General features: G+C 41.4%; 1 protein-coding gene across 13 annotated transcripts in view; it reads left to right on the top strand.

Annotated features, from left to right (window-relative positions):
* Positions 1 to 16,143, top strand: part of LOC132256221 (protein muscleblind) — a 153,312-nt gene that overhangs the window by 123,050 nt on the left and 14,119 nt on the right. For 3 of the 13 annotated variants that reach the window (XM_059752495.1, XM_059752496.1, XM_059752494.1), the window contains 7 exons: positions 3,947 to 4,117; positions 4,795 to 4,866; positions 5,156 to 5,335; positions 8,367 to 8,585; positions 13,158 to 13,199; positions 13,571 to 13,697; positions 13,755 to 14,909. In XM_059752495.1, the coding sequence (XP_059608478.1) occupies positions 3,947 to 4,117; positions 4,795 to 4,866; positions 5,156 to 5,335; positions 8,367 to 8,585; positions 13,158 to 13,199; positions 13,571 to 13,697; positions 13,755 to 14,680 (1,737 nt within the window). In that variant the 3' untranslated portion in view covers positions 14,681 to 14,909. Of the gene's footprint in view, positions 1 to 3,946; positions 4,118 to 4,794; positions 4,867 to 5,155; positions 5,336 to 5,459; positions 6,094 to 8,366; positions 8,586 to 12,226; positions 12,416 to 13,157; positions 13,200 to 13,570; positions 13,698 to 13,754; positions 14,910 to 16,143 lie in introns of those variants that run through there. The other 10 variants (XM_059752497.1, XM_059752498.1, XR_009468209.1 and 7 more) reach the window with 10 other exon arrangements.

Raw genomic sequence — 16,143 nt, 5'->3', positions numbered from 1 at the left:
CCTGTAATGATTTTATGTGTGTGCTGAAGCCGCAAAATAGAGTGAAATACACCATCTAGCAATTTAGTTCCCAGCAAACATATGCAGAACACCTCATCTCATGCCAGCGCCTCCCCTCTCGCCATGGGAGGATAAATAACTCCTAATGCAAAATTAACGAAGGGCTGAGCTTTGAGGCGACAAACACAACTAAAATATTTATTCATTCACTTATGGGCAAAAGTGGATGGCAAGTCGGAACAATTTGAGGGAAAGTTTCTCTCGATGGGGAGAGGAAGTGCAATTGATGAGGGGGTGGAAGAATGAGACATTTTAGTGCTACTCGGCCGGGGCGAACGGGCTGGAGATGGATGAACTTTAATCAGGGGGTGTGTATGTGGTCATTTAGGGAATTTCGAGATAGACTTTGCTAGGACAGAGTCTAATGGGCGTAGTTTAAATTGAAAATTTCACATCATTTTCTGAGTGTTTCGTCCTCTTTGGATGCAATGCATATTTTGGAGCCTGGATAGATTCTATTTTTGTATTTTTTTTAGACTTTTTCTATATTATTATTATTTAGAGAGATATTGGAAAGCCTACACATTCATCTAACAAGCCTCAGCAGTATCAATAAGGCAAATGACTGCCGTGACATTGGTTTAATTTAAAGTAACCGTTTAAGATTGCTTAAATGCTTTAATTTGGGAACATATTATTAGTAAATATTCACAATCTTCGTGTACAAAGAGAATACTTGTGATTTGGAGAGAAAATTGGGCCTTCAGTGTTGACATTTGGTCACTCTTGGCGACTGTTAACACGTGAAATCTCAAAGGTGCGGAGTCACCCTGCGACCTCAGAACGTGAAAGTCCTCATGATCCCCTCGGGACCATCCACCCGGACGGACTGAGGAGTTGGGGCGAATTTGAAGGGAAGTCACGCACCTCTCGGGACCTGAAACACCAAAATGTCACTCGGAGCTGCAATTTCTTGGCCAGACATGAGGGGTGGACACTTGCAGAACGGGTGGAAGTCAATTAAATATTATTAATATGGCAACCGACATTCTCAGAGCACTAAAACTGATGACCACTTTGAATTTGAGCTGGGGGAACAATTTAATGTGACTTCAGGGGCTTGTTTTGCATTATCTAGCAAATAATCACGGATTCACCCTTCACAGTACGATCGACTGCCATCACAGCTGACAAGGTGAATGCTGGTGAGCTTTTCGCGTTTAGAAGGGTGTAGGAGGTTGTCGAAAAGCTCTTTTCTCCGAAATGAGGGAAAATTTAATCAATTTTGGCGAAGCGGAATGGAAACAAGAGAAAGTTATTAGCTCATTTGCCTTTTAATTAAATACAATATGTCCATACCTCAAACCCCAAAATGCACTCCCTTAATTCTTCACTTCAATGATTTTTCCATTTCCCGGGGAAATTTTATCACCCTCTCCCACAATTCGGGGCGAATTGTGTTGGGTATATATTATTCCGAGGCAAAACTTTCAATCGCGATAAGGAAAGTCAGGGGCAAACCGGGGAGATTTGCAGGAGTGAATTGTGGATGCTTCAGCCCCACGATAGTCGAGAGAAAGGAGGTCCCGAGAGGGCTCCTCAGAGCGGTCGAAGGGTGGTGGATGAAACCACAATTAAAACTAAAAACTAATTTCATATCTCGGTCTTTTCTCCAATTATTGTCTCCTCGTGTGGCAAACACCGCAAAAGGGGGTGGCAAAGTGATGAGTTTCCACTGTCATTCCGGACGATGTCGAAGAAAGCCCACAACCTGTGTTCTACAGCATCTCAGTGGGATTAAACTTGCCACAGAGATTGGTTATGGAGCTCATGATTTGGAGAATGGCAAGAAAGAAATCAACAAATAACAATCAATTAAAGTGTCTTCGCTTTTGGGAGAAAACACCCCAAGATTGATGAGCTTCACTCTCTCTCTCTCTCTCTTTCTCTGTTCAGGTCAATATTTCCGCAAATTGAGGGTGTGTTGCGATTGGACGATAAGAATGGATTTCTGCCTTTCCATACACATGACTTTAGAAGCTAAAGCTTTCTGGCCATCTAGTATTTCACAGAATGTACGTGAAGCTTCTGCTGTTAAACTTTCTCAGGCTCATAATACCCTGTCTTCGTGCAGTATCACAAACAATATATGCACAACAAACATCCTTCCGCAGAAAATTGCACAAGAAATCCATCTAATAATAGCCATTGTTTCCCGAAGAGTCAAAATAAACCATCGCACACCGATGTGGAAAGTGTGACGCCATTCCGGCAAATTTCCACCCCATATTGTTCAGGGGGTGGCTGGAAGTTTTGCCCGGGACTGAAAGTGAATTAAGACACTCCAATATTGGATTTAAATACAACAAAAGCTGAACGATTTGGCGAGATGAATTTTCTGGGTGATGCACAGCGGGAACTTAATGAAATTTGCCGGAGGGCATTCAACAAGGCAATAAGGCCGGAGGTGAAGTGATGCAATATTCTTTCTTTGGCCCTCTTGGAGGGCTTTCTTCTCCCCATCGTCCGGACACTCAATCAGATTACTGAAGGCGTCTCCAGGCCCACCCACAGCGAACCGAAATGGCTCCTGAGGTGGTCAAAATGCAGAGTGTCTTTCTTTCTTTTCCGGAATTGTCGATACAGCAACACGTGTGGGTGGGAAGGAGTCACTCACTTTCGCATATTAGATGCACAGAGGGGCTCAGCATCCCTCGGAAAAACGTGGAGCATCTGTTGGTTGGCACAACTGTGCACTTTGATATTAGTTTTCTCATATAGAGACTCACGAGCAAGTCACATTATAGTTTGACAACATCATCAGTGTTGGAACCTTTTGAACCCCCCGTCTGAAGGGGTTGCTCTCCATTGTGCCATCTGTTCGCCAATTCCGCCTCACCCGAAATTTTTCCGCCCTCCCACCCCCTTTCCCGTTCCCCTGTCGGAAATGCAGGGGAGAAGACAGGACAAACACAGAGAGGCAATAAAAATCGCCCAGAAGAGACAGAACATGAGGTCAGAGGGCCAAATTGCGAGGGTGGACATCGCCTCATGTACCAATTGATGACCTTGTCACCATTTTCACCGACATCGTGTCCGGCAGAAGTCAACTCCCCACAGGAGGGTGGCAAACAAGAAAAGTTCAGACACTCCACCCACTTCGATCTCTCCCAGAGTTGCAGCTTTTCAGCACGCTGAAAAATTTAGATTAATAGAAATGAATGTGCCAAAATGGTTTTCACATTGCAGAATTTCATCCAAAAGTACGCAAAACACATACATTTTAACATTTGAAAAACGCATTCTCTTGCCAAACTTATAAAAAATGGAAATATTCGCCACAAAAATTAAAATTTATCATGAACAAATACCTCAAAGTGAGTGTAAAATTTTATCTGAAATATTCGGAAACAGCTAACAAATAGGCGAATAATCCAGTGAGCTGTTACCGTGGCGCAAAATTTCCCTTAATCCATGCTAGAGAGTTGATTGAATAGATTGAAAAGCCATCAATGAATGAATAGCATCAGCACAGCCCTAAAATCAAGTGAGAAAGCTCTATAAAAAGCCCATAAAAGATTTTATCGGCCGACGAAACAATCGAAGCCTCTCATCGTCACCTTGTCACAGCGACGGCTCAAGGTAAAATATTCCGGATTCATGGGACATTTAGCCAGGGGATGAGCGTGAGCCCGGAAAAGTGTCCTCAAATCACACTTTCGATCCATTGACTTTCACTCTTCGTCCCAGCAAATTTCTGTGGCTTCTGCCCTCCGAAGCGCACCTTGTGTAATTGAAGTGTGGAGGAGGGAAAAAAAAGGTGTGAAAGAAGAGCGTGATTAAGATTTCCATTTGACCACGAGCACAAATCTGGAATTAGTGCGTGTGCAAAGGGCTGACAAGTGCGTAATTTCTAATCTCCTCTTCGTCTGTTTTGCTCTTTCAGGGACGATGCAATCGCGAGAAGCCACCCTGCAAATATTTCCATCCGCCACAGCATCTCAAAGATCAACTCCTCATCAACGGCAGGAATCACTTGGCCCTCAAGAATGCTCTCATGCAGCAGATGGGCATCGCTCCCGGACAGCCGGTGATTCCCGGTCAGGTGCAAACAGTGGTAAGTGGAGATGAATGGGACTCCGCCCCATCTGCACTTTCACCTCTTCGTGTGACTATTTGTGTTTGAATTCAGTTTTCTTTGGAAAGTCTCTCTTCGGTTCTTCCCTTTCGTTACTCACCCATGAAATATATACGCTTTGAACTTTATAATACCTCTTTTGATTTGTGTGTTTCTTGTCTAATTTGATCGCTCTTTTGACTAATTCTCATTAGATTTTAGACATAACATTTTATATACACTATATATACTCTTGATCTCTTTTATATAAATCCCCAATATTGCAAGTCAACTTAGATTTGTGGCACTTTTAGAGTGATTTTAGGAATACCTTCAACTTTATCGTTAGCAACCTATTTATTTATCTATTTCTTTTGCAAATTACAATCGAAAAAAAGGGAGCACAGAGATATTAAATATCATCTTTAGATGAGTACCTCTTTGTTTAACAGCCAAAGGAAGATTTCAAATCAATTTTACCTTATATATAATTTTCTTTACGCCATTCTTCATCCTATAAATCCTCTTCTGATTAACAACAAAACATATCTTCATATACATTCTCACAAATAACAAAAAAAAATAAACAAATGTACTGTTGTCTGTTCACAACTGATGGTTAAACGATAGCCATAAAAGCTTGACTTGGTGTTGTGTTTTTTCTTTAATTTCTTGAGGATGTCCAGAATGGAAACACATCTGTATCGCCTATAGGATTTTCACTTCAATTTGGATCGCAGCCCATTATGGTAATGAGACGTTATTTTTTTCGTTTCTCCCTTCAAAAAAAAAAAAAAAAAAAGAAAAATAATTTTGCGCTTTTCTGCACCCACTCAGAGGGTCTTTCACTGCTTCGCTGGCTTTCCAACTAGCAACTGAGCTGAGCTTTCTCATTTCCGCATGTGCTTTTAAGTGTTTTTCTTTCTTCTTCTTCTATCTTCTATCACTATACAATGCTGAGGATAAGATTCTGTTTCAGGGATTGCGTGTGGATTTCATTGGCTAGGGAGTCATTAATGCGTGTTCTCTTCACTTCAGGCCACAAATCCCTACCTGACCGGCATGCCGACGAGCACCTATAGTCACTACTTCGCGCCTGGTCACCTGATGCCAACCATCCTAGGCCCGGATCCATCCACAGTGTCGCCGCTGGGTCCAGTCGTCCCGCAAGCCGTTCCAGTCGCCCAGCAGAAGATACCGCGATCGGACAGACTCGAGGTGAGATGCCAAGGCGCGCAGGCGATAACTCTCCCCAGGGTTTAGGTCTAGGGTGGTTTTTTTTCTACTTTCCTCTATCTCGGTTCCTAGAAGCTTAAGATTTTTCTTTTGTACTCTCTTAAAGAAACATTATACTATATATTGTCAATTTTCCACATCACCTGCCAGAGGTAGTGACATGGAATTTATGAGAAGATTTCTGCACCTCTTAACAGATACACCGCCTCAAGTGAATGCCGCTGAAACAGTTTTTACCAATCAGTTTTCTTTTTCATTGTGTTTTTTCTTTTTCTTTTGGATAAATCAAAATATCACATTTGGTTTTTTAGTTGCTGCAGCCGCTCAATTGGGGACTGTTCTGTCCCAAGCCCACAATTTAAATGCTCCGTCTGAAATTGTAGTGAGAAAAAATTGTTGGTTATTCGAAAAATATGGCGGGAAAATGATCACAAATCACGTGCAGTGGATAACTTTTGGCATATACAGCAAACAGGAAAAAAGCGGGTGGGTTGGTGGGTTTGAGGGTAATTTGATATTTTGAGCATGAGATTTTTCATATTAAATGCGCTGGTTTAAAACTGATGTTAAAATGATGAGAAGTCTGCAATGTTGTGTATTTTGTTATGCTAATTTTATGTGCGAGCGTGTGTGTGTGTGTGTGTTGAATATTTCCAGAGTTTATATACACACTCTCTTTTTCATAATCTGAATATTAATCCCTTATTAAGTGACTGACTGAGTGAATGATTAATTTTACAAAAAAAAAGAAATGGTATGGAATGCACTATATACACTAAAAACCATATATTTCTCTTATGTTTCCTTTTCACGTTATCCAATTTATGAGGAACTTTCTTCATTCTTTTAGCTTTAGCGCACGTCATTATATGTTCGTCAGTGCATTAATTTTTGTTAGAAGTGAAGAAGGGAAATTTTATAGAGATCCCGCCCACTCTCATGCCCCGCCCACATTCCCAATCACACGCAATTGTAGTATATTTAGCTCAAATGAATCGACTTTTTCGCAATTCTGTCTCGGGTTTTTTTTTACTGTCCTGATTGTGAATTTTCTCATATGTTGCAGTTAATATTTTTGCCAATTGGGCGCAACAAAAGGGATGTGGGCATAGCGAAACAATGGTCAATTGTAGCACTCATGAAAGGCATCAGTGACAGAGAATAATACCACATAAATGTTTCGAATATTGCAAAAATTCCCACCAAACGAACATGGGCACAATACACACAATATCCTATTTTTTTATTCCGGGATGCCATATATGCGCGCCCACCCAAATGGGTGGCTCTCATTTTTCACTACATACGCGGGTGATATAAAAAACTATCAAACGAACACTTGGGGGGCGTCAAATGTAGTCAATTAGAGCGACATGGTGCAAATTATTGCAATGATTTTGAATTTTGACGCTGAAATCTCCACAATTTGGCACAGACTTTCGAATCAACCCAGTGTCACTTGATGGAATTGAATTTTTGCTGACTGATAACAACGCTATGTTTGTGTTTATTTTGCGTTTAGGGACTTTTTTTCGGAAGAGCGTCGAGTTTATCAGGAGGGTGTGTTTTGTCGGATAGAAATCTCTCTGTTGTCTTTTCCGGTGCGAGTGCGCTTTTAAAACTCATTTCGACTGTGGTATTTTTTCAACACTTTATGCTGTTTGTGTTGGACTGGAAAAAATTCGTTAAACCGCCATAGCTGTCAAATCCGAAATAGCTCTGATGACTGTCAGTGTGACATTTCAGTTGGTGCCGAGCAGCAAATTACTGGGAACTTTTTCTTCAACACTCTATCCAATTAAATTCTCTCCAGTGACGCACATTTTCCCTGACAGTGAGAATTGGAAATTTGATTTTATAGACAAAAATTCAGCAAAGCGTGGGCGAAAGGAATCCAATGAAAATGGACAAAAATTGTGCAAATCCAATCATGAGTGTGACTTTTTAATTCACACACCGGCACAAGCAAAACGAGAATGCCAGGCTAAATTAATTCAAGCCTTAATTTCTTCTATGGAAATTCTATCATGTTGCAACTAGGATTTGAACGCACAGGACATGATAGAGAGAGAGAGGGAGAGTGAGATTATACCGATTTCAGCAAGATTTATACCGGAAAATCAAAATTCCTCTGTTGTTGGGAAAATTCTGGATGTGTGGCGAAGAAGGAATGGGAAATTTTCCACATCATTAGTGCTGGGAAAAATATTTATGGATTAAAGTCCTTTCTGCGTCTCATGACAAAAAACTGCAAGTCAGTTTTCCGATATTTTTCATCAGTTTTCATCAAATTACACCCAACTTCACCCCCAATCCTTCCGACAGATATTTTGCCTTTTCTTCTTTTCTCTTTTCCTTGAGAAGTATTTTATGCGAATGCCATTTTACTATGCTCTATTGTTTTGCGTCTTGAAATCTTCTTAAGTTTTCTTTTCCCATTTCAGCGCTCCCACTATGCATTTTGACTTTTATTCTTCTCTTTATACTTCTCCTAAGTTTGCTCTTCACTTTCTGTAGTCACGTTTTTGATTATATATATATAGTTTTTTTTTCTCTTTGCTTCCTAATAATTTTGCTGGCCATGTTTCTATGTAATCCTCTTTCTGTTCTGTGTCATTTTCTATCGTGATCTTCAGGGTTGTTCTTGTTTATTCACACCCCAGAGAGAATTTCTCTCTGTCTTGGACACTCAATTGATATAAAAAAAAAACTAATCTCGATATGATTTCTGTTACTCGTGCGAGCTTCTCACCACAATATATAAATAAAACAAGAAACATATTAACCATATATGATGTTAAAACAATCAAAATTCTGCATGCGCGCGCCAAAATCGCACCCCGCCTCAGGCTTTACAGTTTAACAAGCGTTTTGAGAAAAAAAAAAGGAAATTTTGAGTGTCCTCCGGGGCGACAGAGAAGCAAATGTTGAGATGAAGCCAAGAGCTAAAGAAGTGAGTTTTGTTACAAGATGGTAAATGCTAAAGACAGTCGCCACCCCGTTTTTGTCTTAGGTGTGTCGCGAATTCATGCGCGGCGCCTGCAAGCGAGCCGAGTCCGAATGCCGTTTTGCTCACCCGCCTCAGGAGAGCGTTTCAACGCACGAAGACGGTTCCGTCACGGTGTGCATGGACGCCGTGAAGGGTAGATGCGCACGTGACCCCTGCCGCTACTTCCATCCTCCCTTGCACCTTCAGGCGCAAATTAAAGCAGCCCAGACACGCGCAACCGCGGTATGGCTCATTTCTCCAAGACACCCCCGTCCGCCCTGTGTGAATCCCGTCCACTAAACGCCCCACCGTGTGCCGTGGACCTCATACTCACCCATCCTCAGCTGCCCAGCTCCCGGCTTCCCTCTTTGTCGTTTGATTTTATGTGTTGATTCTCCTTTGTTTGCTCATGTCTGGCCCTCTCTCGACACCTTCCCAACGTCCTGCAGAGCTTTTGCTTGAGAGTCGCGCGCGAACGCAGTTGCAGACGAAGAAACTGGAGCCACAATCTCCAATCTATCGGCCATCCAACTCTGTTCGGCGACTCAATTCATTCCCAAACAGCCACCCAAGTCCGCTCTCCTTTCCCATAAGACAAACAATTGTGTGTGTAATTTCTGCAATTTGTGCTTTCAAATCAATTTGCTAAATTCCTCAATCGGCGCTTTAGACGTTCTTTGTGTTACTTTTACCACAACTTCAACATTACACAAATTAAAGCAGAAATAAGCAGAAGCATATTTAATTGAAGTCGCGTTTTTCAGGGGAGAAACGCTTGCCGTTTCTCCAGATTGTTGAATCAATTCGGGGGGGGAGGGTGTAAGAGGGGGGATATCAGTGGTAAAATCAAGAGAACAATAAGTTGTGCACGACTAAATCTCCTTCTATTACCCATACTTTCATGTAGATTCTTCAGTTCTTTTCTCTCCTCATTTGACGGTGTGTTTTATTTGATGTTTTCGACCTGTGTTGTCTGTATTTCATCCTCCTGTCTGTCTTCTCCTGTAATTTCAACAAAAGAAAGTTAAACAATGATTAAATAAAAGAGTTGAAAATATTAGTCCCTACTATACAAAACCACACTTTTCTGTAAGTAGACTCAAAGTTAAGTACCAATTGTAGTTGGATTTATTTAGTTACACGTTTACCTTTTAGATCAATAGGGAAATATTCTCTTAGTCTCTAGATTTTTTCCGCTCCTCCATTCCTCTATATCTCTACTATCTGCAAGAATTGAATGACCAACAACCCTCTCGATGTGATCCTCTTTTTCATTTTTTTTGTTTTATCTTTTCCTCACATTGGCTCTCTGTAAAAGCTTTTACGCCAGATGCAACGCCACATTTTCTCACTTTGGGCCTCGCTAAGTGTCTTCCATGAATTATATGTGTATACTTTTTTATCCTTACACTTTAGTTCTGTCCTTTCACTACTTTGGCAACAGCGCATTGTTTTGTGTGCATTTCTGTGGAGATATTTTTGTCAGAGCGGAAAAACACGCGCCGAAGAAAGAAAGGAAAAAAAAACACACAAAAGTGTTCGAGAAAAGCACAATTCAACTTTGTGTCATTTAAGGGTGACTTTGAAATAAAATTATGGCTGAATTTAATAAGTAAACACTAGTCTCTTAATTCTATTAATATATCCTTTTAAGGGGGGAGATAATTTAATATTGTTTGTGGCTATTTAGGGAAAATGGGACAAATTTGTCATGCCATAATGCATATTATTTCTCGCTTTATTCAGTATTTTCCATATGATTTTTATGGTTTCAAAAAGTAGAAACGTCTTGAACTACAAATATTGGATTGCGAATATAATAACGAAAAACTCACAGAGCAGAAAGTATCAAATCTCCAATCCGAAACTCATGATATTGAACACTTGAGGAACTCTTATAGTAGGAAAATTGATTCAAATTAATGTGTGGCTGTTGTATTGAAACTCCACCCAACAAAAATCTCTTATTTTACCATCTCTTGTGAGGTTTGTTCCTGTGTGTCTTACTTTCCGCACACCCTGTGTCTTTACCCCCTGAAGTGCATGAATTTGTAAATCTCCCTCCTGACATTGCCTTCAAGCTTGCCTTCGTGCGACTTTCACCCGTAAATATCAATTAGCCGACTGTTTTCTTAATAGATTTCCCTCCCCATTGGCTGGAGACTTTTCTCTAAATTTCAAATAAATTCTAATTATACCGCGCTGAAAAGAGAGGGCAACAGAATTGGCGACAGTCGCCATGCAGAATTATTATCTCTGGCTGTGGAAGAACTGGCCATGCGGAGCTTTTGTGTTAGCTCAGAAAGCTCCCGAATGTGATTCTCAAATCGCGCTCGACAGTGCCTAAAATGGTGTATAGTTTCCAGGAGACTGCTGATGAGAGTGGGTTGAACATCCCCACCCAGTCTGAGCTTTTATGTTCCCCTTTTTTCCGTATACTTTATTCAGTGCTTCTGACCGCACACACACACATTCTATAGCGGCAAATTACGCGCGATTTAACTCAACGTGTCGTTAGACTACACGGATAATTTTAATTGCTGTTTCTTCTGTGGACGTTAATTTAAAGTGGAAAAAACTTCACAGGCACACCCCAAAGTGGGAAAATTCACCGTGCATCTGAAATGAAAGAGACTTTTTGTTCATTTATTTCTTATTTTCTCCATCACTTTATTTTGTTGATCAGTGTTAATTTGTTCAGAAGAAATACACAGTGAAAGTGGTGTGAATGAGTATGTTGTTGTTTTTTTTTTCTTCTCTCACTGAGAATTTCCAGGCCAACATCGAGTGTAATTAGAAGTATGAAGACGGTTATTTGCCATGCCATCATCTCAAGTTACAAAATTGAGTTTTCATGCAATAAGCAATATCATATTGAAGGTAAAATGAGGCAAGAATGTGAGAAACTGCAAGTTTTGCAGGGAGAGTTTCCTCGTGAAATAGCATCACAGCAGTTAATTGAATCACGACCGAAAGTTTGTCTCAACGTTGTGAGAAATGTGTAAACACTTCAAACGTCATCGTCAAAAGAGTTTTCTTTCAGCCACAGTGGAGACTTTTCACCACACCTGATGGTGCAGCTAAAAAGAAATTCAGATAAATTGCATTTATCTTTGATGACATTTCTAGCATTTCAGCATTTGTTGCATATTTATAATCACACACACAGAACATATTCAGAAATACACATTATTTTCATTAACTTGTGACTTTTTTCTCTGCCAAAAGCAGAGAGAGCTTTCGTGGCTTTTAGACAAAACTCTAATTAGATGGACTTTTGATGTTTTAGTGAAAAAGAGAGCGGCTAAAATCTTCTTTTTCTTTGCACAAACCGCTGAGGAACAGCATCAAGAAGAGATTGCTTTTTGGTATCATTTCCAAAAACAAACAAACAGTCATTATGCTCTTCCTCAGTGTCTAAACTTATGCTTCAGTGAATGTTTCTTTCAGCTTCATTTCGCCAATGTCAAGAAAAGAGTTTTTCAACAACCAAAAATTGTAAATAATATTTTGATTTTGCTTGTAAATAATTTATGATTTCACATTTTATTATTTTCTAGGGCGATAAAATTATTTTTTTCCAAATTTATGTTTATATTTTATTTTTATTTTCTCTTCTCTCTCTCTCTCTGACATTTTGCCTGATTATCGTGCGTGCTTCTCTGGATTGATGGATCTCGCCTATTGGATGGTATCTTCACACACAAAAATACACGCAAAATCAATTTGAATGCGCGCCTCTCGCCCACGAAAAAAAAACCTCCCAAACGCAAATGCTTCACTCTCTCTCTCGCTTTGGCTCACAATCTACCTTCCACACTTCAACTAACATCCTTGGTGACCAAATCCCATCCTCGGACAACTCCTGGACATCCCGGCCGAAGACTGGCCCCGTGGCGAGTGTCGCTTCCGGACAAATTCTGAGCACCTCAGCCGCCGCCGCTGCCGCCGCAGCCGCTGCTGCCAATTTGCCGCCGCCTCACGCCGCCCCGGCTCCCCTGAGCGCCGTCCTTGGCCATCCAGTGGAAGTTGGCAAGAAGCGTGCCGCCGAGAATGATGCCATGTTCCAACTGGTACTGAGCTTTTGCATCAGCTTTTGCATGATTTTCCCTCGTTTGCACCGTTTTTCTTTTGCGCCTCCGCTTTCTGTTTCGCGCCGAAGGTGGAGATTTGGGAAGATCGAAATCGTGCAATTCTTTGAGCACAATCGACCCGAATCTGCACCCTTTAGCTGCCCACTAACCCTCATGATCCCCTTTGCATGACATGATGTTGTTAGTGTGTGATAATTTCTGTACGCTTCTGCCGCTTGTGCCAATGAATTTATCTGAATTCACCGAATGCTGCAAGTCTCGTGAAACTCCTTCAGACACACTCATTCATTGTGGACACTGATACTTGAGGTTTGCAGTGCGATCGATGGAGCAATTTGACAGTCAGTTGTTGAGGATGAAGAGAGCGTGTGTGAGACTCCGGACTTAATTGACTAAATTGACTATTGATTCCGAGGTGTTTGCAGATTGTGTTTCGCGCCACTAATTGACCTAATTATGATAGGTGTTTGCGAGAGTGTGTATTAATTGCAAAAGTGTCTCATTATTCATCTCTTTTTCCATTTCCCTATATCGATTACTTTTCAAATTATCCCCTCACCTTTTTCAATAGTTTTTCTATTCCTTTTTATTCAAGTTTTATTGACTACCATTTCCCTCTTGATCTCTCTTTCACTAAAAAATAAAATTACAAAAACACTTCGTACTTCATAGTTGGGAACACAGGACAGACATGTAATTGCGATTTTTGCTGTACTTGCAGATGGATGTCAAATCCGTTGGATCCTTCTACTATGACAATTTCGTAAGTATACTCTCTCCACTACCTTCAATATCAATCAATCTAGACAGACATGTTGGGATTATTTTGAGCTTTGACTTAAGCATCTCGTTGCTTTACGTTTCTTTGACATGGTTTTGAAGCTTGAGAGCTCGCTAAATTGCCAATTTGACCCTTCCTCCTCAGGCGAAATGCTGCAAATTCTGATTGATTTTAGGATGCTCTTTGGCTTCTCACTAGGTTCCGAAAGCTTTGAGATCTTCTCAGCTTAGACAAGTCCCTAACCTTCTCCGGGGCCTGAATGCCTAGTACACCACCCCCACCCCCACCCCCACCCTGCTGACTATCTTCTGTAATTGTGAGAGAATTTTCTGTGCATTTTCCACCCCTTACAGGCTTTCCCCGGCATGGTACCTTATAAACGGCCAGCTGCTGATAAATCAGGCATACCTGTATATCAACCAGGCGCAACCACTTATCAGCAATTGATGCAACTGCAACAGCCATTTGTTCCAGTGTCATGTGAGTACCCTAGTCCCAGTCCCGCAGCAACATCAACAATTCCACATACATCCACAGCAAATCCCATCGCTATTGTCAATAGTAACACTAACAGCAGTCACTTTAATCCGACAACCAACAGCAGCAATAGCGTTGATGTTAACTGTAACAGTACGAGTAGTGTTAGTTGCTCGAGCAGCAGTAGTCAGAATAGTGTTGCCAGCGTCGAGATCACGGCTGTGACCTCAGCCTCGGAGGTCGCGGTCAATGAGACAGAGACGCGCCCCGTGTCCACGCAGAGTATCGTGGCGATTCCGCAAACTATCACAGCCACCCCGGTGCCATATGCGATCCCCGCCAATGCCGCGCCACCGCTGTACCCCGACCCAGCCGCCATTGCTAAGGAAGTGGCGCAAAAGAACTATGCCAATGCGCTTAAGATGGCGGCGGCTTCTCATGCTTTGAAACCCCCTCTGGCGGCGCTGAACTACACCGGCGTGGCGCTCAATAAGTCGGGAGCAGGCATTCTGCCACCGCAGCCCGTCAGCCCTGCCGCTGCTGCCGCCGCCGCGGCCGCTGCAGCCCAAGCTGCCAAGAATACAGCCCTTGCTCGCCTCAAGACACCCTTCAGCGTGGCTCCGCCGCCCGCTGGCCACTCTTCGGCCGTCTCGATGTTCCCCACATTGGCCAGGCCACCCCCGCCTGTTATTGTCCAGGCTCCGCACCTTTTGCGCCCCGGTCTGACACCGCAGCACCCTTACATGGCGGCCGCTGCTCAGCCCAACCCTCAATTTCTGCAGCAGGGCTTGGTTTATCCCGGCTTCCCAGCTTCTAGCTACTTAGCCAGTCCCGTGCCGGGAGCCGTGCCGCCTAACCTCCACGGCGCTGGCCTGGGTGGCTTCCAGGCCCTGCAAGCGGTCCAGCAGGCGGCTGCTGCACAGCAAACCAGCACTCCTGGCAGTGCCGTAGTCCTGAATCCCTACAAGAAAATGAAGACCTCCTAAGTTGCTCTTAGGTTCGCGTAACTAATTTTTTTTAACAGTCAGACAAATGTACTTAAACCCCTGTCCGAAAGTTGAGATCCTTTTTTCTGAGATTCGTCTGAGAACCTCATGGCCATATGAAATTGAGACAATGAACTAAAGGATAGTGCCTCATATTTACAAAAAAGAAAAAAAAAAAGAAAGATAGAGAGTGACAAATTTCACGAGTTCTAGTTTAGACCCAACATCCCTAAAGAGTCAAGCAACATTGCATTTAATTCGTTTTACTCTAGGTTTAGGATGTCTCTTGAGTCATTTCTCTGTGATAGTTTGCAGAGTCCCCAGGTCACTTGCGCAATAGAGAGGTCCTTTTCGCACTTAACCTCAAAATCCCTCAGTCGCGCGCCATTTTGTTTTTTTAAAATTAGGAAGTGAGTATTGTTTTGATGTGTCCCGCTCGTGATAATTCAACAGCGAAACTCGATGAAATTGATGATAACGAATTAGCATAGTGGGAGCTTTTCTCAATGCTTGGAAAAAGCTCCACGTTTCGACAATATGTCTTCCAGTTTTTCACAACTTTCCTTTAATGCTTGCATAAAAATTTTCCGTTTCTTCGCACATGAGAATCTATGGAGAAAAGTAAATTGTGATACATTTTGTGGAATTGGTAGGGACACTGAGAGAGAAGAGTGTAGAAATTAGCTTTAGACTTGTTGTCACTTTGATGTTTGGATGTTTAGACTAGAAAGTGATCAAAAGCTTGAAGAAAATCGTCTATTTTGGCTGATTTTTTTCCTCTCAGTGGTGATTCTCCTAAAGTAAATGTAATGAAAGCGGGATTTTTCCGGCGATTTTTGAATCCAAAAAAAAAAAACATTCGAAACAATATTCACTGGTCGTAGTTGAGGAAGATTGAGTGTAAACTTAGGAATAGACTCGAGGAGGAATTAGAGTAAGAAGTTGAGATCGATGAGACAATTTTATGAATGAGCATCTGTAGTCGAGTGATGGTAGTCAAACTAAGCGAATGCGTATGATAGAGGACTTGAAGTGGAAGCTAACAATATAAATTTTACTAAAAAAATTATGTAGATTGTTCCTCGAAAAGTGCAGAAAGTTTCTGACGTAGATTGATAGTGAAAGAAGAAAAGGAAATATTTTAAATAAAACTTTAGGTGTTGTCGTGATTGAAGAAATATAAATGATAAGATACAATATTGAAAGTATATAAATTTTTTAGTCCTTAGACGAGTTACAGTTAATCAACAAAAAAAATATTCGACTAACCCATATAAGATTAAAGTGACTTTTATTTTAAACAATGTTCTATTATTACTAAAAAGAAATCTTGCATCGATAAGTCTTTCTCAAGAAAAACATACGAATAGACTAATTATAAAATGATATAAAAAAAAATTCGACATTTAGACGAGTTTTACATGTAATGATTAGTTATTTGATTTTTATTTCTCTCTGTATAT

Source organism: Phlebotomus argentipes, unplaced genomic scaffold (assembly GCF_947086385.1).
Source record: "Phlebotomus argentipes unplaced genomic scaffold, Phlebotomus argentipes genome assembly contig_5, whole genome shotgun sequence".
NCBI lineage: Eukaryota > Metazoa > Arthropoda > Insecta > Diptera > Psychodidae > Phlebotomus > Phlebotomus argentipes.
Note: the sequence above shows the minus strand (reverse complement) of the source record. Positions and strands in the feature narration are given on the sequence as shown.